Below are 23,762 nucleotides of genomic sequence, written 5' to 3'. Positions count from 1 at the left end.
ATAGTTTATTTACAAGCAGGGTCCTGCAAGGACTTACAGGGGGCATCTCATTTTCCCCTCCCCTATAATTTCCTCTTTCCTTCCCCCTTGGCAGGTCCCATATCCTCAATTTCCATGGTTCCTTCTTTCTTTCCCTCCCACCCACCAAACAACCTAACCTTTATGAGCCCCACATCTTCAGCTACATGTATTATGTATTTACTTCATGTATACCCCACCTTTCCTCCACAATGAGGACCCAATGAAGTTTACGTCATTTTCTTCTCCGTTTTATCCACACAACAACTCTGTGAGGTAGGTTAGGCTAAGAGTGTGTGACTGCCCCAAACGTTGCCCGGTGAGCTTCCACGGTGGAGAAGGGATTTGAATCTGGGTCTCTCAGATCCTAATCTGAAACTCTCAACAGAAAACCACACTGGCTGATGTGGGGTGACTGCTGTTGAACAGTAGTAAGCTGTTGGACCTCAGTGAGTCATGAAAGTTGCACAGTAGCAAATCACTGTGTGGTTGCTGCTGAATCTGGTCCTGATGAGTCCTCCCTCATTGGCCAAAACAGCCCTGGACCTTCCCCTCACCTTTCCTTTTATGGACAGAAACTGAGGCTTTACCCGGCAGGTTGGAAGAACTCCTGTCCCCACCCCCTGTTACTCACCTTCATTCCAGTGAGCAGTGGGGAGAAAGTGCACGGACTAGAACACTGTCCAAAGACATCATGACATCATTTCCAGCCGCGTAACCTGAAGTGACATCACCACATCAACAGACATTCTAGAATGCTCGATTGTATGATGATGCAGCGATGTCACTTCCGGTTACCCAGCTGGAAGTGACACCATGACTTCCTTGGATGCTGTTAATGGTGAATCTCTGCCTCCCCAAGTCTCGGGGGGGGGGGTTTGCCAGAATGAGCCAGTGTGGTGTAGTGGTTAAGAGTGGCATACTCTAATCTGGAGAACCAGATTTGACTCACCACTCCTCCACTTGAAGCCTGCTGGGTGACCTTGGGCTAGAGACTGTTCTCTCTGAACTCTCTCAGCCCCACCTATCTCACAAGATGCCTGTTAGGGGGCGGAGGCTAGGTAAGCTACTTTGAGACTCCTTAAAGGCAGAGAAAAGTGGGTTATAAAAAACATCTTCTCCTTCTCCTCCTCCTTCTCCTCCTCCTCCTCCTCCTCCTTCTCCTCCTCCTCCTCCTCCTCCTCCTCCTCCTCCTCCTCCTCCTCCTCCTTCTTCTTCTTCTTCTTCTTCTTCTTCTTCTTCTTCTTCTTCTTCTCTGTCATGGCTAATAGCTACTAATAGAGTTTATGGATGAGTCTAAAACTCTGCAGTTACCAAAGCCCCTTTTTTCTGGATTTTTTAAAACAGCCTCTTCTTCTTTATTCATTCTATCCTCAGTCCATTGAGGACAATGTGAACTGATGGCCTCATCCCCATGTAACAGATGGTTTTAGAGGAGGGCTAAGATGGCTTTATAGAAGTACTTCTCTACAGGACTGCATGCTGTTGTTTTGTTTAATTGGGAAATATGCACTGCAGGACTGGAGAGACTTCCAAGGATTAATTAAAAAACAACAACAGCTATGAAATGATGGTATGCTGCTGGGAGGTGAAATTTAATGTATTTATTTATTGAAAACATTTTATAAGCTCCCTTTTCTGCCATGTAACTGGGATCCAAGGCAAGGAACAACAATTTAAAAAGCAGTATAGGGAACATCATCATTTAAGGACAACATACTTAAAAAACATCAGAAACAAAGGCTTTACAGTTCAAGGCTCCCACAAAGCAATCATCTCAAGGAGCCAGTGAAAGAGTTCCTTTTTACAAGCCCTCTGAAACTACAAGAGAGATGTTAGTCTTTGAATTTGCTTTGGAAGGCTATTCCATAACACCGGGACAGCCATTTTTTAAAAAAAGCCAGCCAACAGGCAGCAGTGGAATGTACTTTTGCAGAGGTTGACTAATACACATCGTTGTGCCAAATGACACTGCCACATGGTTCATGCTAGGAGAGGCAGTCCTTCTGACCGTACCAGGGTTTCAGGGGAGGGGCTGTGCATCAGTGGTAGATAGGGTTGCCAACCTCCAGGTACTAGCTGAAGAACTCCTGCTATTACAACTAATCTCCAGCTGATAGAGATCAGTTCCCCTGCAGAAAATGGCCGCTTTGGCAAGTGGACTCTATGGCATTGAAGTCCGTCCCCTCCCTAAACCCCACCCTCCTCAGGCTCTGCCCCAAAAACCTCCTGCCAGTGGCGAAGAGGGACTTGGCAACCCTAGTGGTAGACCATCCGTAGGCAGGTCCCAGGTGCAATCCCTGACACTTCCAGCTGAATGGGTGGGGTAGTCGGTGGTATGGAAGACTTCTACATGAGCTCTTTAAGAACTGTTGCCACTCAGAGCACATAATGATAGCCCAATGGTCTGAGTCAATATAAGATAGCTTCATGTGTTCACATGCAGGATAGAATTGCCAACTCCAGTTTGGGAAATTCCTGGATATTTGGATGTGGAGCCTGGGAAAGGTGGGTTTTGTGGAGGGGGGAGCTCAGCAAGATGTAATTCCATAGAGTCCACCCTTTGCAGCAGCCATTTTCTTCAGGGGAACTGATGTCCACGCCCCACTTGGACATTGGCAAGCCTAGTGCAGAAGCAGCCCTACAGCAGAATATTAGAGAAGTCCCGATGGGCCAGATAAAAGTTTTAGCAGCCTGTTTCCCATAGTGGCCAACTAGATGCATCTGGAAAGCCCACAAGTAGGACATGAAGGCTGGAACCCTCCTCTACTGTTGCTACTCTGACAGTTAAAAGCCAAAAAAAGTTGAAGCAATATTGGAATCAAAGTTGGAGATTTCTTTGCAGGGAGAACTTACAACAGCTGTTTTAAAAAAAGACCTTTCTGAGCTCTGCTACTTGACATCCTTTATCTGGAAATACCAGAAAGCTGAACTATTGAGCTTCTACATCTCTGAAGGATGACCCCTTGGAAGCTCCTGCAGTTCAGGAGATCACTCTTCCTCTTTTCCCACCAAGCCTCAAAGCATCAGGAAGTTCCAGAATCAAGGATGACCCCGTCAATTCTCAGACATTTTCTGCAAGTTGGGGGAGTCCTGGCTGCACAGACATCTCTGTAGAATTACTTAAAGTTCAGTTTCTTTTCTGGAGCTACACTTCAAGGCCCTTGCTTAACTCCTGGTCTGTACTGAGACCCCAGTTAGCTTTCTGTGGATCATTTTAACCCTCTCACCCTGCCATGTCTCCCCAGTCCACACAGAACAGGAGAGCACCAGAAACGCAAGAGTAGTATCAATTCAGGTGATGAAAGAACAGGATGAAAACACCCAACTGCAGGCAGTAGAAAACTGCTTTATTTTCAGAAGGAAAAAAAAAAAGACAACCCATTTCTTATGAATGGGGGGGGTGCACCTTTGAAAAAGAGCAGTATGTCCAAAATGCATAGCATAGACTTAAAAATAAATAAAATAAAACAATTTTCTGTCACTTAGGGACATTTTCTTTCTGGTTTATCCCCCCCCCCTCCCGGTGCTTGGATTCTACAGAACAGAATACCAACTATGTGAAAAGTATCATTTGAAGAGGCGCTGTTGGTTATTTTGGACTTATGTATCTGAATATGTTCTCTGGAGTTCATAGTGTCTTCAGCCATATACAATCAATACACAGATTATTTGGATAAGGTGAATATCTAGAAAGTGTATTTATGAAAGGTCACACTGGCATTTAGAGATTTTGCCATGCCTTATATGATTTGTTAAATGTTGCTGCAGTTTTCCACTACTGCTGTTCGATGGGCATCTCTTAGCACATCTATTCTATACAGATCCACATTTTACAAAGCACACATTTGTTGAATGTGCATCTGTAGGACAGATAGGGATTGTAGGCATAAACATGGTTTCAGATGTCTCATCTCTTTTGTTTTGACCCAGAAATCCTTATTTCAATTTCCACTTCTTCCATGTGTAAAGCAAAACTATGATTCTTGATGGTTGAACCATGGTTTCCCACCTACAGAACGTATACATTTGTCAGTGTTCTTTATACATCAATAAATCGGCCCTATTATTCTTATGTGATATGTAAATATGATATGTATAAAGGACATACATTTTATGTAGAACTACCATATGTATTGTGTATAAAAATATGCAATGCAGTCAAATCTATAAATCCAGCAGCAAATAGTGAAAACTTAAATTATGGAATTAATGGCAGACAGGATCATCAATGGCTCTTAGTTTAGCTTTAATGACTAAATGAAACCTCACTGTTCAGAGGCAGTAAACTTCTAACCATGAGTGCTAGGGGAAAACTACAGGGACAACTTTGGCCTCCATTTATGGTTGCTAGGTTGAGAAATACCTGGAGATTTTGGGAGTGGAGCCTGAGGAGGGCGGGGTTTGAGGAGGGGAGGGAATTCAATGGAGTATAATGCCATAGAGTCCACCTTCCAAAGTGGCCATTTTCTCCAGGTGAACTGATCTCTGTTTCAATCGGGATCTCCTAGATTCTAGTCCAACACTCCAACCACTACATCATACTGTCTCTCAATTATAGGAAATGGTGGGGCATAATGTTGTGCGTACAGATGTCCACTTGTACCTGGGGCACACATTGGGTTGGATCCCACTAGCTTTTCTACTCACTCCCCTCACTCCCCACGCTCCCCTCTGATCCAGTCTCCAATGATGTGTGGATCCACTCTATGTATGGAATGCCAAGAAAAGCTAGATGCAGTTTGCTTCAGGTTAGCTGAAAGAAATTACACTTACAAAAGTGAAATGGGGGACAATTTTCAAGGACTTTTTACCCTAGCATTGCCACTTACCCTGCTTCGGCAGGGGATCTCCTGAAAAATATTCCCTGTCCCTTGCCCTCATTTTCACTCACTGGAGCGATGGGGGAAAACGAGGGGAAATTCTATCAGGAAGTGACATCATGACACTCTAGGAATTTCAAGTACTTAGTTTAAAAAAAGTTCTACAATGTCATGTTGCTGCTTCTTGTTTAAGACAGAAAGTGAGGGGCCATGGCTCAGTGGTAGAGCATCTGCTTGGCATGCAGAAGGTCCCAGGTTCAATCCCTGTCATCTCCAGTTAAAGGGACCAGGCAAGTAGATGATGTGAAAGATCTGTGCCTGAGGCCCTGGAGAGCTGCTGCCGGTCTGTGTAGACAATACTGACTTTGATGGACCAAGGGTCTGATTCAGTATAAGGCAGCTTCATGTGTTCATGGGTCTCAGAAGTCTCCACCCCGCAATACCATTTTGGCCCTTGGCAACCCTATTTTACTCCCAAATTCTAGAAAGCAGCAGAACTACACCTTTACTAAAAATGATTCAAAATTGCTCTCTTGCTTACAGATCTTATTCTGCTTTGATACCTTTTGCACATCCCTTCCCAGCCCCCAGCCCCTGTTCATTCTTTCTGGAAGGAAACACATATGCACATTGCACACATGCACAAGTTTCAGACTGCATTTTATTCGAAAGAAAAGCTGGCATTTCCAAATTAAGATCTCCTTTGCCGTCTTGCAAAATGCATATTCAGAATCAATTTGGAGTCCCACAATTGGGAGCTGATGGTCTGCCTCCTGTATGATAGCTCTTTGCATTGCTTAACGTTCAGTTCCACTCCTTTTGTCTGGCTTGTGCTGAATCTCTCTAAGGCTTAATGTTCCTCCCTGAATACAGATAAGAAGTTTCCTGTGGAGCTGAAGTCAATAGTACTTTCTCACAAATCGGGCCTCCGAGGAAAGCTGGCGGCAGGATTTGATGCCACCCTGTCCCTGGAGGGCAAATGGTCCCTTTTGCCATGTTTGCCGGAGGTGGGCTTTGGGAGAGGCGGACAGTTTCCAAGTCTGCTCCTGCAAACTAGTTATAAGATTCCTAGCCTAAGCAACCTTTTTGGAAGGAGAAGCAGAGAGAAAGTGCAGTGTGGAGGCCTAAGATAAAAAGAGAGCCATACGCACACTTTCAGTTTTCCTGTTGTTGTTTTGTGGTTGTTGAAATGACATTTTAATTTGTGCAGGCACGGTGCTAGCTTGCCGTATAGTGTTTACATACATGCACACACACACATATACATGATCACATCCTTTCTAAACAAATACTAAATCATTTTTTTCATCCTTTTGGTTTATAAAACTGTCACCCGATTCTGCTATTCATTGCCTGGAGAGATTCCAATTTCTATAACCTTAACAGGCCCATACAAAACGGGAAGCTCACTTTGCTTTGTGTGAATCCTGATGAATTAGACAAATACCATCTGTTTTCGAAACCTTTGTTATTGTATAAATAATGTTGGTTTTCCCTCACTAGGTCACTGACTCACTAACTGGTAAGGTTTCCAGTAGGGTTGCCAGGTCCCTCTTCACCACCGGCGGGAGATTTTAGGGGCGGAGCCTGAGGAGGGCAGGGTTTGGGGAGGGGAGGGACTTCAATGCCATAGAGTTCAATTGCCAAAGCGGCCATCTTTCTCCAGGTGATCTGATCTCTATCGGCTGGAGATCAGTTGAATTAGCAGGAGATCTCCTGCTACTACCTGGCAGTTGGCAACCCTAGTTGCCAGGTCCCTCTTCACAACCTGTGAGAGGTTTTTGGGGCAGAGCCTGAAGAGGGCGGAGTTTTACGAAGGAAGGGACTTCAATGCCATAGAGTCCAATTGTGTGTCTGGGAAACTCCATAATACAATGGTATCACATCATTAATTTCATAGTGTTCTACGTGACTGGGGGAGAGAGAGAAACTCAGATCTGTGACTTTCAGTGTTTTCTGTAACAATTGGATCACCTCAGAACTGGATGTTGTAATCATTTCCTTCCTTAATTTTCCAGTCTACCCAGAAAAATCCAGGACACAAATGGATATAACGGTTACAATACTCCAATGGCACGTACCACATAATTTCAACCGCAAATGGTAGGGGAGCTTAGGGTTGCCATCCTCCAGGCAATTTGTTCCCGTTTATAAAATGGCAGTTTTGGAGGATAAACTCTATGCCATTATTATGCCTGTAGAGGTCCCTCTCCTCACCAAACCCCACCCTCCCCAGGCTCCATCCCCAAATCTCCAGGAATTTGACAGGAATTTGTGACCTACTTCCAGATCTTGTGTTTGTCACAGACATTATCTGAGGCAATTTGATGGCTAAAATATGTGGGAAAGGACAGCTTTCCTTGGAAACTAAGCACCTGAAGCGTACCCCAAATAGTTCAGATGTTTTCAGACAACCCAGAAAGCTGAAATTCGGTACACGTACAGCCTAAGGCGCAACTCTAAGAAAGGGAATTGTTAGATTTCACAGCCAAACTAGGTCATGAAGTTTACCTCCTAACAGCAGCCAGCATTCCAATGCAGAGTAAGCAAGAACAGATGAGCAGGGCTTCAGAAAGGTGTGTGTGTGTAAAGTGTCGTCAAGTCACAGCCGACTTATGGCGAACCCTTTATGGGGTTTTCATGGCAAGAGACGAACAGAGGTGGTTTGCCAGTGCCTTCCTCTGCACAGCAACCCTGGTCTTCCTTGGTGGTCTCCCATCCAAATACTAACCAGGACTGACCCTGCTTAGCTTCTGAGATCTGACGAGATCAGGCTAGCCTGGGCCATCCAGGTCAGGGCTCAGAAAGGTAACCCAGAGCAAACCATACCCACCCATATCATTTGGTAGCATAGCATTTCAAGTGCTGGTCATATCAATGTAATAGGTGTAATAGTATGTAGTTTATATGTAGTAATTAGTAATAATAAATTAAGAACTATCACTGCCAATTAATTAAACAGGCAAATAGGATTCCTATGTTACTCTAGCCCACTGTCCTGAGGGTCGAAGGTCAAACAGGCACAATTTTGTTGTTTAGGCCCTATGGACCAATTTGTTGGGGGCCCTCAGCCTTGTGTCCCCTCCCCCCCACCCAACGTGGAAGACGACAGAGTGTTGGCCTTAGGAAAGTGTCATTGGCTCTTCACACAGATTGGAAGTGGAGAATGGAAGATTTACAATAGCAGCCAAGAAGGAACAGAACACACACTTCATTTGCTAATGTATGTGGGTATGAATGCATGCAATACTTGCCTCAGAGTGTAGTGGTGCCAGTGTCGTGTAGTGGTTAAGAGCGGTGACTCTAATCTGGAGAACCGGGTTGGTTTCCCCACTCCTCCACATGAAATCTGCTGGGTGACCTTGGGCCAGTCACAATTCTCTCACAACTCTCTCAGCCCCACCTACCTCACAAGGTGTCTGTTGTGGGGAGAGGAAGGGAAGGAGATTGTAAGCCGGTTTGATTCTTCCTTAGGTGGTAGAGAAAGTCCGTGTATTAAAAACTAACTCTTCTTCTTCTTCTTCTTCTTCCCCACCACAAGCTAACTTTTCCAAACATCACTGCCTTGTGCCTTTCATTTGTCATGTTGTTCCAGTTCTATGGTGATATGGTATATCAATTAAGAGTTTCTCACAAGGACCTGGGAGACCTTGTTCAACTCCCCCATTCTGCCATCAGACTCACTCCGTGACCTGGGGCCAGTCACTCTCTGTCAGCTTGGGTTGCCAATCTCCTGGTGAGGCTTGCAGATCTCTCAGAATTACAACTGATCTCCAGACGACAGTGATAATTTCCCCTGGAAGAAATGGCTGATTTAGAGGGTGTATTCTATGGCATTATACCCCACTGAGATCCCACCACTACCCAAATCCTGACTTCCCCAGGTTTCATTCCTAGATCTCCAGGAATTTCCCAAACCAGGGAGCAACCAGGCTTTCAGCTCCAGGAGGTTTCTTAAGATAATAAAAATGGGAAAGTGAGGGAACGGTGGCTCTAATGATGAATCCTAGTCAGTTTTCTTAAAGGAAAACTATCTCTGTAGTCTGGAGATACAGTTGTAATTCTGGAGATCTCCAAGCCCAGTCTGGAGTCTGGCAAGCTAATCTGCAAAACAGTTATTTTTTCTGGAGGACTTTTCAAGTGGTGGACCGGGTAGGGAGTTTTTGGCTGTTATTGTGCCTTAACTTGAATTGGAATTTTTTAACGGGAGCTCTCTGGAGAGTAGGAGCGTAGGGTTGCCAGGTCCCTCTACTGCACTGCGGGAACTTTGCAGGGGTGTGGCTGGGGGTGCGCGGTGCGCACGACACACCAACATCACTTCCAGGTTTACCCGGAAGTGATGCAAATGCTCTAGCAATCTCTGCCGAAACTTTATGGTAAACCCAGAAGTGACGTTGGCGCGGCATGTGGGTCATGCATACATCTCATGCCTCCCCTTCTGTCTGGCCCTTTTTTGCCCATCAACCAGCTGAGGTCACGGGCAGCCCAGTGGATTTGCGAGCTTTTGCTCTCCCCGACCAAGCAATTGGCAAGCCTATAGGAGAGGCAGATTACTATTTTTTTTCAATGCAATCATATATATTTTGGCTTCCCCTGTCTTCATTTTAAACAACAGCCAGGCACACACACCCTTCCCGGCCAGAATTAGAACATCTTCCAAAGGAACTGAAATAGCATGCAAACTTTAAAAACTAAACTCTGTGTGGAACATCTAAATCTGCAGCTACATACTGTAGTTTAGGGAGGCTGCAGATTGCCTTCTTAATCTTAACAAATTGTCTCCTTTGGGAATGTACAAAACAGCACCTGCAGGCGCTGTAGTGGTTCTGTCTTCTAAGCTGTAGGCAGAAAGAACTGTCATCCCGACACCAAAAAGACAAAACCATTCTTGCGATATTCTCTCTTATGAACTAAATCCATTTAGTAGGTACCGATACTGTGATTACAGGACGATGAACAGAATAGCCAGAGAACTAAAGGGAAAAGATTTTGGAGCAGGGAGGGTTGTTGTTTTTTTCCTATTAGAAGATGCTGCATGAGTAGTAAAGTTGCAAATTTTAAACAATTAGATGATTTGCCTTAAAACTAGCATTATGCAGCTTGCTCGATTTCACAAACATAATTCCAGAAGTCCTCATTATACAGTTTGTAAAGTGCTGAAGGCTGCTGCCAGTCTGTTCTATTGTCTGTGTGCTGTGCGGAGAGACTTTTCTCCTTTGCATAATAAGTGCCTTCCAGATTTGAGAATCATGCATTTCCAGGCACTATGTGTGTGTATATATATAGCTTATTAGCTATCCATTACAAGGAATCCTCGGGATGACAGAGAAAGCAACTGGAAAACATGGCTACGGTTTGCTGAATGCCCCTTTCCATTAACTGAGCCAGTACAAATAAAGGTTTGTCTTTTTTCCCCTCTTAAACTCATCTGCCTCAACAGATTAACATTTTCCAAACCACATTTGATTAACTCGCTAAATGAGATCAGGTTAGTCATAACACAGTCTAATCTAACAGTTGTTCAGGGGGATCTCCTGAGCTTGTCTCTTGGCCTCCTTTGTTTGTTGGTTTGTTTAGATGTGGACCCAAAGTGGCTTGCAAAGGAAATACTTCTTCACAGAACACATACTTAAATTGTGGAACTCCTGCCCCGGGAGGTGGCAATGGCTGCCAACTTGGAAGGCTTTAAGAGGGGAGTGGAGATGTTCATGGAGGAGAGGGGCATTCATGGCTGCTAGTAAAAAATGGAGATAAAAAGGGGGGTGGTCATAAAATAACATAGTGCGGTGGTGTGTAACACGTACTGTCCCTTAGAGGGCTCTTCTAAATGATAAATAAATAAAGTTTTAAAAATTCAAGCTTACCTTCTTGTTGATAGAGGGTTTATTCTAAAATGTACTTTGGAGCCCTTCAGGGAGTACCGCCGAAAGCCTCGAAAGATTCTTTGAGTCCTCTTGGGAGACCATGCCATTTTTTTCTTATAGTGAAGGGGAAAAAAGTTATCTTGCCTAGAACAGAAGCTAAAGTATCCTTGGTACAGATCCCAATATTATACCTTATCTGGAACAAAATCAGGCCACATTTCCATTCCTCTAACAAGTGATTCAAACAGCTTCCGGCAGTGCAATTCCCAAATGTGTCCTTGGTGTAAAGAACAATAAACAATTTCCCTTTAGATTATCCATCTGTGTGGACAGCTAGATACCAAAGTCTGAACATCATTAGGCAGCACAGCAACCACTGAAATTTTAATATTTATAACTGTCTTGAAATGAGAATTTTTTTCTTATAGTGCCTTCCCCCCCAATGAATGCATATATATATTGTAACTGTAACCATTTTCATTCATAATCTCACACCACCTTGAAACACTATTACGTATTTTTCTCAGCGTTCTGTTATACTTCCATTTGTTTCGGCAATCCTTACACAAAAGCCCTGTAAGGAAGGCTAGTGTGATATTTCAGGGCAGGTAGCTGAGGCTGACAGAGAGTGACTTGCCAAAGGATGGCTGTTCAGTTTGTGGTGGAGGTGTGTGTTTGTTTTTTTAAAGGAACCTCCCTAGGGTTGCCAACCTCCAGGGGTTGAGTGGAGATCTCCCGCTATTACAACTGATCTCCAGGTGATATAAATTAGCCCCCCCCCCCCCCGGAGAAAATAGCTGCTTTGGCAGCTGATAAACCGGATTCGATCAGAGTTCCATCTAAGTCAGCCGTTTCTTTCAGCCTTTTGGAAGTCTGCATAAACAGCCTTTCTCCAATTGTAGTGCCTTGCACCAGGCATGAAAACACCAGGCATTCCTTAGCTGTCATGGCTATCAGCCACTGAGAGATCTTTTATCCAATATACCATGGATTCACTAGAGCTCTAAAACATCTATGAATTAAGGCATTTTTCCAGTCATGTTGATACAAAAAACAACAACAATGGAATGGAAGTGAATATTGCTGGAGCTTCAACATAGTAGTAGCTTACATGTCAACAAGTTATTCTGGTTCTTATGAGATTACTGTAGTGTTATTCAAAGAAACATAGTTACCATGACAACAACTATCATGCTACCTGTGAGATTATGAGAGAAGAAGGGCAGCGAGGTAAATGTTTCATTTTGGAAATAAAGCTTATCAGTCCTAGAGCAGAGGTCGGTTGACATCAGTCTTGAGAGGTCTTCTTTCCTTCCTTCCTTCCTTCCTTCCTTCCTTCCTTCCTTCCTTCCTTCCTTCCTTCCTTCCTTCCTTCCTTCCTTCCTTCCTTCCTTCCTTCCTTCCTTCCTTCCTTCCTTCCTTCCTTTCTTTCTTTCTTTCTTTCTTTCTTTCTTTCTTTCTTTCTTTCTTTCTTTCTTTCTTTCTTTCTTTCTTTCTTTCTTTCTTTCTTTCTTTCTTTCTTTCTTTCTTTCTTTCTTGGAAATCCTCCTGGCAGTGTGTTTTAAATATACCAAGCCAGAAGACATACCCCAGATCTTTTAACTCTGAAGGCATATGCAACTAGCATAAAGTTAAAGATATTACTGAACGTTGTGTCTACTCTGGGTCAGTTTGGAGCTTAGTGGCCCATTGATCTGGAGAAAAGCAAGAAGAAGAAGAAGAGGAGGAGTTGGTTTTTATATGCCAACTTTCCCTACCACTTAAGGAACAATCAAACCAGCTTACAATCACCTTCCCTCCTCCTCCCCACAACAGACACCCTGTGAGGCAGGCGGGGCTGAGAGAGCTCCAAGAGAGCTGTGACTAGCCCAAGGTCACCCAGCTGGCTTCATGTGGAGGAGTGTAGAAATCAACCCAGTTCACCAGATTAGCGTCCACTGCTCATGTGGAGGAGTGGGGAAACAAACCCGGTTCTCCAGATCAGAGTCCACTGCTCCAAACCACCGCTCTTAACCGCTGCATTAATAAGACATTAATTGCTTTGAAACACCATAAAGTGGTGTAGGGTAAAATGCCATAAAATATGACGAAAGCAGAGGGAGAAACTAGAACAGGAAGTAGGTGGAATTGAAAGGCTAGCAACAAATCTGTATAGAAACTAAGTACATGCGAAATGCCAGTCTGCGCTCTTGCTTAAGCACCTAAGAAGTGCATTGCTGGATCAAACCAAGGTTCACTTACAGTGTTGTCCACAACTGAGTTACTCTCTTCTAAACCCATTGACTTCAATGGACTTAGAAGGTATAAATGTTTAAAGTTGTGTAGCTAATTAAGCATTATTGGCAAGAATCTCAGCAACAATCAGGTGGTAGGTGGTCTACTGGAAATTGACCAGTGGTCTACTAATAGTCCAATGAAAGCAAAACCAACAAATTTAGACTCTAAGGTAGAAGTACACAAAGTGGTCATGTTTTGTTTCATTTCTTCCATTGGGGAAAAAAGCAGGGCATAAGTGAAGTAAAAATAAAATAAATATCAATTTTATTATTTTTATTATTATACACTTTTTATTATTATTTCGCAGGCATTACAATCTTTCAACAAAATGGTTTCTTCATTGAATATGGATGCATCAAATATATAGCTAACAATAAGCATGCATTAAAGATACTGGGGTGGTGCGAACCTTCCTCCAAGTAGCCTTCCTGAAACTTAAGTGTATCTTCATCCAATAAAAAAGCTACTAATTTGGAAGAAGGCTCCTTAGATTGGAGAGAGGCTTCAAACTTGAGCCAAAAGGAAAGAGGGGGTATACATATTATAATAAAGAAATCAGCTTTGCTCCGTGGAGAAGTAGGATCCACTTCATTAGCAGGACAATTTTAAACTCATTGAAATCAGTGGGTTTAGAAGGACATAACTTTTGTTGTTGTTGGTTTGCCCTGTGAGACGGGTATTTTCTGATGGAAAATAGCAAAATCATGTGACTGCAAAATGGGAAAGCCCCTGTTTTGTTTTGTTTTTAATTTCCCCCCAATAAGTTCACCCTGCTTTGGTGCAATGCAGAAACAAAAGTAAAGTCTTTGAAATCAAATTGCCACCAATGAGGAATCTGAAAGCATCCCTACTGTAAATCCATCAATAGACAAATAGACTAAAGTTGTAGATTTCTAATCCCTGGAAATCTCCAGAAGGAAATAGATTGGGAGAGAGAGACACATTTTATCTATGCAAATGGAATATTTATGCCCAGCTGAGAAGGGCTCTTGGTCTCCTTATGAACATTTCAGTGTACCAAAGATTTGGCAGTGAATAAAAATGGAACGGGGGCAGGGGGGGGGAACTGAAGAGGCCTCTGGGAAACAGAAAACACAGTCCCTTTGGGCTACTGTATGGCCACACTTTTTATTATTATTTCGCAGGCATTACAATCTTTCAACAAAATGGTTTCTTCATTGAATATGGATGCATGCAAATTTCAGATGCTGCGAGCACAGTCCTTGAGGGTATACAAGTTTTATTTTTTCCGATACGCACATTTCACCAGCACACTGCAATCCTTGCTTTTCTTCCTCTCAAGGGTGCTGTGTGCATTTTTCTTCCTGAGTAATGTGAAGATTCGGCACCCTGACTTACACATAAAAAACACAGCCTAAGCAACAGAACAACAGTACCCGAGCACACATATCTTGGCCGTGTGAAGGATTTTAATCTTGTTTGTCAGCAAACAGAAACATATTATTTATATATGTCTCATGCGCACATAAACTCATACACCAACTTTTATTGTTATCTGTGTCTAACCATTGTTAGCATTCTAAAAAAAAAAAGGTACGGCACATGAAGAGAATGAAACAATGAACCTCAGTTAGTATTTAAATCACTATTGAAGGCATTAATTAATTAAAATCTGTTGAACCTCTTTGCAGGCTGCATTTAATCACCGTGTGATTAGCATTATAGAAATGTGTCTTGAGGAAAGATACAGGAGAACATGCAAAAACAACACCCTCCCCTACACATCTTTCCAAAATGTGTTAATGTTACATAAGGTAGCATTTGGTGTGCCTCAAAGGAAGAGACACAATTAGGATGTTGTGGAAGCAGCTTCTGGAAAATCACGTATATTATGATAATCAGTACCAATAGCAACTTAGGTTGTAATCAGAACTTCCCACATAACTCCCGCCTCCCCCAAAGCACCAGGGCATCTCTGCCATATGCATGTCTGTATGCCAACCAGGCTTGGTATTTGTAAGTCCATGGTGGGCAAACCCCCACCCACAACCCTGATCCCCTGCCCTCAAAAAACATGACGAGTGGAAGAACAAATGGCTGGAAAATGGCCTTCATAGTGATGCTCTAGGAGTTCTCCCTAGAGGAGATTCCTAGAGCATCACCTGGAAATGACATCACATCCTCTTCATACTCCATCCAACCTAGGCACCGCTGAGTGCAAACTAGCTTCTGTTTCTCCTTCAGGGTGTTCATACGAGGGACCTCCCTTGGGTCTTGTGTTTTGTTGTTGAGGTTGTCGTCTCTTGGCTTATACTGGAGTTCTCCATAGTAAGGATTCTCTCTGACTTGAGAGCAGTACAAGATTTGGTGTTAAAATTACCGGTGTCTGCTGAGTGTTGGCTGCAGAGCAGGACTGAAGGGTGAACTGGAAGCAGGATAGATAAGCTTGCCTCCTACGCACCGTGGCTCCGAGAATACTTCAGCCCATATAGTCTCTTGCTAAACACATCTGCTGTGAGGGAGAAGGAAACTCAGTCCAAAATCAACAACAAACAGGCATTCTTCTTGGCAGTTTCATTCTTCAGAACAACTGAATTTTAAAAGCAATGACACTTGTAAACAACATTGCTATGAATTTGTTCCAATTTTTTTTTTTAATGACATATGCTCATATCAACTGGTTTTCACTGTCTGAGACATGGTGATGATGCTAGCTTAAATGGCTTTACAAAGAGCCTAGACTGTCATGGAATATATTTGGGTTGGATCCAGCTGGTTTTCTCAGTCAATCTCACCTAATTCCTCTCTTTACTAAGGCTCCAGTCTCACACAGATTTTGTCTATGCAAGCTGTCATAAAGAGGATGGTGCGGAGTTGTTTTCTGTTGCCCCAGAAGGTTGGACCAGAACCAGAGGGTTGAAATTAAATCAAAAGAGTTTTCAGCTAAACATTAAGAAGAACTTTCTGACAGTTAGAGTGGTTCCTCAGTGGAATAGGCTTCCTCGGGAGGTTGTATGCTGTCCTTCTTTGGAAGTTTTTAAGGAGAGGCTACATTGCCATCTGTCAGCAATGCTGATTTTGTGAAGTTAGGTAGATCATGAGAGGGAGGGCAGGAGGGTTGTGTCAGTGTTTGGCTCTCATGGCCCTTTCTTACATGCCCAGGGTAATGCCAATCACCACTTTGGGATCTGGAAACAATTTTTCTCCAGGCCAAATTGGTCAGGGATCCTGGAGGATTCCCCCCCCCCATCTTCTGGGCATGGAGTAGGGGGTCACTGGGGATGTGGGGAAGGTAGTTGTGAATTTCCTGCATTATGTAGGAGGTTGGACTAAATGACGCTGGTGGCCCCTTCCAGTTCTATGGTTCTATGAGCGAAAACAGGCTATTGGCTGTTACCATGCTCATGGGTTTCCTGGGGACCTCTGATTAACTACTATGTGAGAACAAGAGATGTTGGACTGGTTGCATAATTGGTCTGATTTGAGAGGGTATTCCTTATGGTTTTAAAAACTGGGAAAGCAGATAATGTTATCTCTGCTTGAGAATGCAGATGTACTTCAGTTGTTGCAACAAAGAAATGGACACTCCATTCCTGATACAATTTTAGTGGTTCTAGGAAAATTAATGGATAAAGGTAAGAAATGGCCAGGTGGCAATATGGGAAGGTAGGTGTAACAGAGCAATGCTGATACGAATGAAAGAAAGTTGATTTTTAATGCATTCTTCCTCTAAGAAGCCCAAGAGTAGCATCCATGATGGTTCCTCTTTACTAGTTCCATTGGATACTCCAAGAGACAATGCCTGGAGCCTGGCCCAATGTCACCTGGTAAGCTACCTGAACCTGGTTAGTTCTCCATTGCCCTAATCCAACACTCTTAACTCCTGCACCACACTGAGGTTGGGCTTGACAAGAAAGCCATTTTGATGCCTACTGAGTGCATAAGAGGTCAGATTTCAGGTTCTGATGAGCGGATGGAGCTTCATTTGAGCTCATGCTCCCAGGGTTCAAATTCCATCTTTGGTATCCATGCTGGAGCATGAAGAATCCGTAATGGATACACTGAAATGAGAATCTTTAGAAAGTCAAAGCAAAGAATCAGCAGTCGCTTGGAATAAGGATAGCATTCCCCCCCTCTGCTAAATGGGAACAAGAAAAACCTCATGGTGGGGAGGGGAGTACTGTCTGTTATTGAAGATATATCTGACAGCCATCAAGATTACAATATTATTTACATTTGAATTGAGTTGTCTCTTTTATTTCTATTGTGATTTCTATGAAATGTTTACCTAATTCCAGGCTCCAGGCTCCAGAGCCTGGCCCCAGGTACTCAGCAGCACAGCAAAACAAACAACCATCTGGGGAGTCATCATGAAAGGGGATACACCTCAGCCTGCAACGCTGCAGGTCCAATCATGATCATGCCCTTGCAACCTTTCTAAATCTCTTTAAAATGGTGGTGGCGTCCATGGGTTGGACCCATGGATGCTGTCCCATCTAGGTAAGGACCTCCATATGAGGCTTTGGGTGAGTTAATCTGTACCAGCCTTGGTCTCCCATCTGTAAAATTGAAATAAGGACTTCTGATACAAGAACATTGGAGAATACAATAAAACTTGGCTGGATAGCACTTATATGAAGAGTTCCTTTTCTTATCCCCCCCCCCCCTTTTAGGGATGATTTTAATTCTCTCATCCCTGCTGTTTCAGCCTAAAAATATCTGTATAAATTCCCTTTCCCCTTCTGTGCGTTGAACCTGTGATTCTTTACGTATGTGCTATTTTCTGTTTACTTGCAATGAATTTCCCATAAAACATGTTTTTTTCAATGTAACATGCATATTATGCACACAGAGTACACTGTGCATATAAACACTGTATAAGTTGAATGGAAAAACCTTGTAACACATACACAAGTACCAACAAATCCACAAAAGAAACAGTGAAAAGTAGTAAACAGAACTCATTGGGGGGGGGGGGATAGAAACAAGTACAAAAAAAGAAATGTAAGTGGGAATATTTGCTCATTCCTAGTTTTCCCTAAAAGGGAAGATTGAAGAAAAATCAGAAATGGAAACTGAGCCAGAATATTGCAGTATTTTAGAATAAGATGCATTTCCCAACCTTGATGCTCTGGCATCAATGGTAAAGTATGGCCATATCTTGGGACTGAATTTGACATCTAAAAGTGAAATATACCTGTTTTTGGTTGGCTAGAGGAACAACTAAAATCAATGAGAAATTGGCTAAATTTCATTGGGGTCACTGTCCAATATGAACACATGTTATTTTTAATTGTTGCATGTCTGTTGTGAGAGCTGATCAAATTTAGTGGCTATGAGATATTTCAAATTAACTGATCAGATGGTCTATGATACTCTTTTAGCTCCCCTTCTGCAATATGGGGAATAATGAAACTTTCCTCCTCTGCAAAGTTGTTGGAGTGTTTGCAACAATATAATCCAGAGGTTGAAAGTGCTATAACAATATTATGATTAGTGTGAGATACACTGATGAGTTTATTTTATTTTATTTATTTAGAACACCGCTCTGCCACCTCTCCAGAGAACTTGTTAGAAAAGTTGCCTGCCCCCCACTGGCAGAAGAAATTGGGGGACTGGATCAAGGGAATTGCTGTCACACCAATGCATGACATCACTTCCGGCATGAAACCGGAAGGGACATCATTTGGTTCGGACAGCAATCTAGAGTATCACTCTTCTTCTTCTTCTTCTTCTTCTTCTTCTTCTTCTTCTTCTTCTTCTTCGTTTTGTTTGTTTGTTTGTTTGCTTAACAATTTGCTATTACAGTGGTTGGCACTATCCGAAGCTGGAAGGGGGGAATAAAGTTTTTTTTTTTTTTTTTTACTGGAAATGCTGTATGGATAGCATGTCTCAGTACTGGCCTATACATACCTGTATGGAGTTTTCCCTACTCTAAGCACGCTTCATTACTCTAAGGACATAACCCTTCACTTTGCCCTTCTCTCTGCCCGTTGCCTTTATTGCATTGGAATTTTGTTAATTAACGTCATCATTCATTTTCTAACATGCAAATCGAAAAGGATGAGCCTGCAGCGAGGCCAGGAGAGAGCATTTGAGTTTGATTTGATTTAGCTTTCTGTGCAATCAGAAGCTCAAGAGTGGTCTGATAAGGTAGAATGGTGTGTGGGCTTTTTTTGGTGGCATTTTTAGAAGGATGGATAATGCAAAGTGAATGAGAAACTGGGAACAGCAAAGTCATTTCAGAGACAATAGGTGATACTCAGATTCTGGCAACAGCCACTTCCAGCTATGATTGTAGCTGGAAATCAAAGGAAGAAAATATATCACTTTTAAACCATAGATTTTCTAGGCATCGTCTGGTTCTTTGAAATGTGCTGTTGCAAAACTTAAATGCAATATATTATATTGTATTATTCATCTGGAGTTTTCTGCCCCTTTGATATGAGTCCTTTGCAAAGGCTTGAAGTCTACATAATTCTAATAGGTAGCTTTGTTCCCACTTTTTGCAAAGGTACTTCAAACAATATAGCTATTTCACAAGTTTCTTCTTTCCCAGAAGTTTCTCCCTGATGGTATATTTCTGCTTGGTGGTATGAGCAACGGATGTAGAGTTGTCAGCTTACTCAGAATAGCGAGAAACTTCCTGCTGCCATCTCCCGGCCACCGCTGTTGCTTGAATGAATGGTGGGAGGAAAATGCGTGTGTTGGGGGGGGAGTGTAAGGTCAGTTGGCATTGCAATAGAGTTTTGGGAAAATCCCACTCAGAAGTGATGTTGTAAACTGAACTATGCTTCCCTTCTCTGTACCCCACCCCACAAACTCCCAGGAACTGAGAATGGAAGTCCCCTAGAAGGATGTTTTGAGTCACCTGAAATTTTGATTGTTGTTTTTGTGCTTTTGTTTTGTCACTCCACTGTCCCCTGTTCTCCAAAGGTTCATTCCCCTTTTCTGGTTGAACCTACCAGATATTCGCCATGTGATTTTTATTTTATTTTTAACTGGAAGAAGGCACCTTCAATTGGTGGAAGAAGTATTCCTCAATGGAAGGACCCATCCCACTCCTATATATCACTCCTGATAAAAATACATTGTCCTGATTTTCCTTTTGGAGAACTTTGGGCAATTCAATGTACAAATAGGAGTGGAATTATAGGCTTGCCTCTCATCGTGTTTGGGAGACAAGTCCTCCAATTCTCTAGGAATTGAGGAGTAAATATCTGAATGTGTGGGGTGTGAGTAAGGTTACCAACCTCCAGGTGGTGGCTGGACATCTCCCAGAATTGTAACTGATCACCAGACTACAGAGATCAGTTCACCTGGAGAAAATGGCCACTTTGGATGGTGGATTGTGTCATTATGCCCCATTGAAGTCCCTCCTGATGCTCCATTCTCAAAATCTCCAGGCATTTCTCAACCCAGAACTGGGAATCCTAGATGTGAGGGAAAATTAACATAATCTCATGAGTGTATGAGAGCGAGTTCAGCAGGGATGTGATGTTACTCTGAGACTTCTGTTTCTCCTCCAATCTACAGTATACTATAATGTCCACCCTACAATGCCACCATTTCCTTCAGTGGAACTGATCTCTGTAGTCTGGGTATCACTTATAATTCTGGGCGAACCCCACTTTGAGGTCAATGACCCTACTTAGGGTAAGCATTTGAGGGAAGAAATCTGTCCCCTGTGATAAGGCAACAAGTGGGGCCATAAAAGAAAAGGCTCCTTGCAGTCTGGCTTTGGGCAGAGTCAGAAGCCAGGTGTGGGAAACTAAGGTGACCCACTGAGGTACATTAAGAAGACAAGGGCAGAAAATGGAATGGAGGAGGCCTCCCAGGTTAGGTAATACATTCGTCCATGGTGGTATTCGGACATGTTACTGATGGCAAGGGTCTTTTGTGGCAGAGACCCGAGTGATAAGATTGGGGTCCTTCAATGGTGTAAATGATCTGAATGGTGATTTCTGAGTCAGGTTTCGCCTTCCCAGGATCTTCCAAAGCAAGGAATTGCAACTGGTGCCTGTAAAGCCATGGGTGGCTCAGCATGCAACCAATTGTGGCTCTTGAAAAATAAAACGAAACCTTTCAGTTCAGGTCTATTGGAAAGATAGGTTTGGTGCTGGAATAATCAGTTTGTGAAAGGAGTGACAGACAAAGACATATATTGGACTGAAGGACACTAATTGTTCAGGGTCCATATTTATTGCTTATCGTGAGACTTTGTGTCTGTTGCTTCCTAATAAAAGACTAGCCAGAACCAGTGTTTGGGCTGCAGATCCTTGTTCCAAATGCTGCCTGATCACTCCTAGACAGCTAGATTAATTCAGGTGTGGATCAATTTCCTCCAATCCAATCTTTGCCTTTTTTGTTCTGTACCAGCCAGACTTGTTAGGGACACACATCTCAGATAACAAGATGGAGGGAGCAGAGACAAAATAAAGAAAGTTGTGTTGGTGGTGGTGGGCGGGGGGGTTGGCATAATGTTTTCAAGGCAAGAGGGTTTTCAAGGCAAGAGATGTTCAGAGGTGGTCGGCCATTGCCTGCCTCTGCATTGTGACCCTGGTATTCCTCAGCGGTCTCCATCCAAATACTGACCACGGCTGACCCTGCTCAGCTTCTGAAATCTAATGAATTCACACTAGCCTGGTCTATCCAGGTCAGGGCGGAGAGAGTGTAGTAGCAAGGAAATTCCTCCTAAACAGCTCATAGACTTCGCTGAGTATTTTTCTTTCTGTTTTCATTAGGTACTTATGTTACTAAAGTGACAGCCACTGACGCAGATGATCCGGTTTACGGAAACAGTGCCAAGCTGGTGTATAGCATCTTGGAGGGGCAGCCTTACTTTTCCGTGGAACCGCATACAGGTGAGTGCTCCCAAGCATCTCCTTTCCCCAGGTTGTGTGATGTGAGAGGGGAAAAAAACACCTTGTCTTGAATGCTGCTTCGCTGGCTGCCTTTAAACATAATGCGTAGGTCGGGGGCTGTCAACATTAGTCAATCTGTAGCGCATAAGTATCTGACTCATTTCCCACTGCTGCAGGAAGCGGCTCGACAAAGTACAAAGGAAAGGAGTCTGTTTGCTAATGCTGTTGAGGCAACTGAGACCAATATAGCAGGAAAGGCCTTGTCTAAAGCTCACAGTTGCCAGTAGAAACGTTCAGACCATTTAAATAGCTTGTGTGTACACCTTCCACACAGAAGTCAAACTTAATTTTTGCTAATGTTTTCATTCAGTTTCTTCTTACTTACTTAAATGATATTGCTTAAACAGCCAAAAGGCCACAGACATAGGGTTGCCAGGCCCCTCTTCGCCACTGGCGGGAGGTTTTTGGTGTGGAGCCTGAGGAGGGCGGGGTTTGAGGAGGGGAGGGACTTCAATGCCATAGAGTCCAGTTGCCAAAGCAGCCATTTTAATCCAGGTGAACTGATCTCTATCGGCTGGAGATCAGTTGTAATAGCAGGAGATCTCCAGCTAGTACCAGGAGTCTGGCAACCCTACACAAGCAGCATCATACTAATGTAATCCCCCAAATTAACCCTTTTTACATTTAATTACCACCCTCAAAAATTTAGCCACTAATAATGTAATTCTTTTATCTGGGCCAATTTTTTTTTTTTTGAGAGAGAGCCAGCATGGTGTAGTGGTTTAGAGCGGTGGTTTGGAGCGGTGGAGTCTGATCTGGAGAACTGGGTTTGATTTCCCGCTCCTCCACATGAGCGGCGGAGGCTAATCTGGTGAACTGGATTTGTTTCCCCACTCCTACACATGAAGCCAGCTGGGTGACCTTGGGCTAGTCACACTCTCTCAGCCCCACCTACCTCACAGGGTGTCTGTTGTGGGGAGGGGAAGGGAAGGTGATTGTAAGCTGGTTTGTTTCTTCCTTAAGTGATAGAGGAAGTTGGCACATAAAAACTAACTCTTCTTCCACAGAATTGAGCTTTGCAGGGAGAGATAAATTTATAAAGTAAAAATTGCCCTAAATATTTCCGCCTCAAATCATCCCAATGAGAACAGTATGACAACATATGTTCTAGGGTCTCTATATGGCCATCCCCACATACACAGCTTCAGTTCCTTCTAAATGTTAACCCTTGCATGATTCACATGCTCACCCTTTCATGAGTTGCAGGCATGAATATCAGGAATCCAACAACTGTCCATAACAAGACTGAACACTACTTGCGGTCCTCTCGATATATCCAGGCACCATTTTGTGTGAACATGTGCATTTACCTTGCATATACAATACTCAGTACACATGAATGCAAACCCTGAGAAATTCAGTGGTCTATTCACTTGGACTCAGCTGTACAGACATATTAATCATGTGCAGTACCTCAAGCACACAACGAGGTGACAGCACATTTTAGGAGGATTGTGTATGCCCCCATAACACCTAATTGTTAGGCTTCCAGTATGTGTGATTATAGCGACTGAAAAGGTATAAGGTGTCTGTACTAACTCAGTACCAAGAGTCCCATGGCACAGAGTGGTAAGCTGCAGTACTGCAGTCCAAGCTCTGCTCACCACCTGAGTTCGATCCCAACGGAAGTTGGTTTCAGGTAGCCGGCTCAAGGTTGACTCAGCCTTCCATCCTTCCAAGGTCAGTAAAGCGAGTACCCAGCTTGCTGGGGGTAAAGGGAAGATGACTGGGGAAGGCACTGGCAAACCACCCCGTAAACAAAGTCTGCCTAGTAAACGTCGAGATGTGATGTCACCCCATAGGTCAGGAATGACTTAGTGCTTGCACAGAAGACCTTTACCTTTACCTTTTTTACTAACTCAGTGGTAAAGTATAAAGGGAAAGACTCTATGTTT

General features: G+C 43.3%; 1 protein-coding gene across 2 annotated transcripts in view; it reads left to right on the top strand.

Moving 5' to 3' along the window:
• CDH8 (cadherin 8) overlaps positions 1-23,762 on the top strand; it is a 248,532-nt gene that overhangs the window by 84,486 nt on the left and 140,284 nt on the right. For both annotated transcript variants that reach the window (XM_056862985.1, XM_056862986.1), the window contains exon 3: positions 21,688-21,807. In XM_056862985.1, the coding sequence (XP_056718963.1) occupies positions 21,688-21,807 (120 nt within the window). The remainder of the gene's footprint in view (positions 1-21,687; positions 21,808-23,762) is intronic.

The sequence above is a fragment of the Euleptes europaea genome, chromosome 17 (genome assembly GCF_029931775.1).
Source record: "Euleptes europaea isolate rEulEur1 chromosome 17, rEulEur1.hap1, whole genome shotgun sequence".
NCBI classification, from domain to species: Eukaryota; Metazoa; Chordata; class Lepidosauria; order Squamata; family Sphaerodactylidae; genus Euleptes; species Euleptes europaea.
The sequence above is the reverse complement of the archived record's forward strand: the minus strand, read 5'-3'. Positions and strand labels throughout refer to the sequence as shown.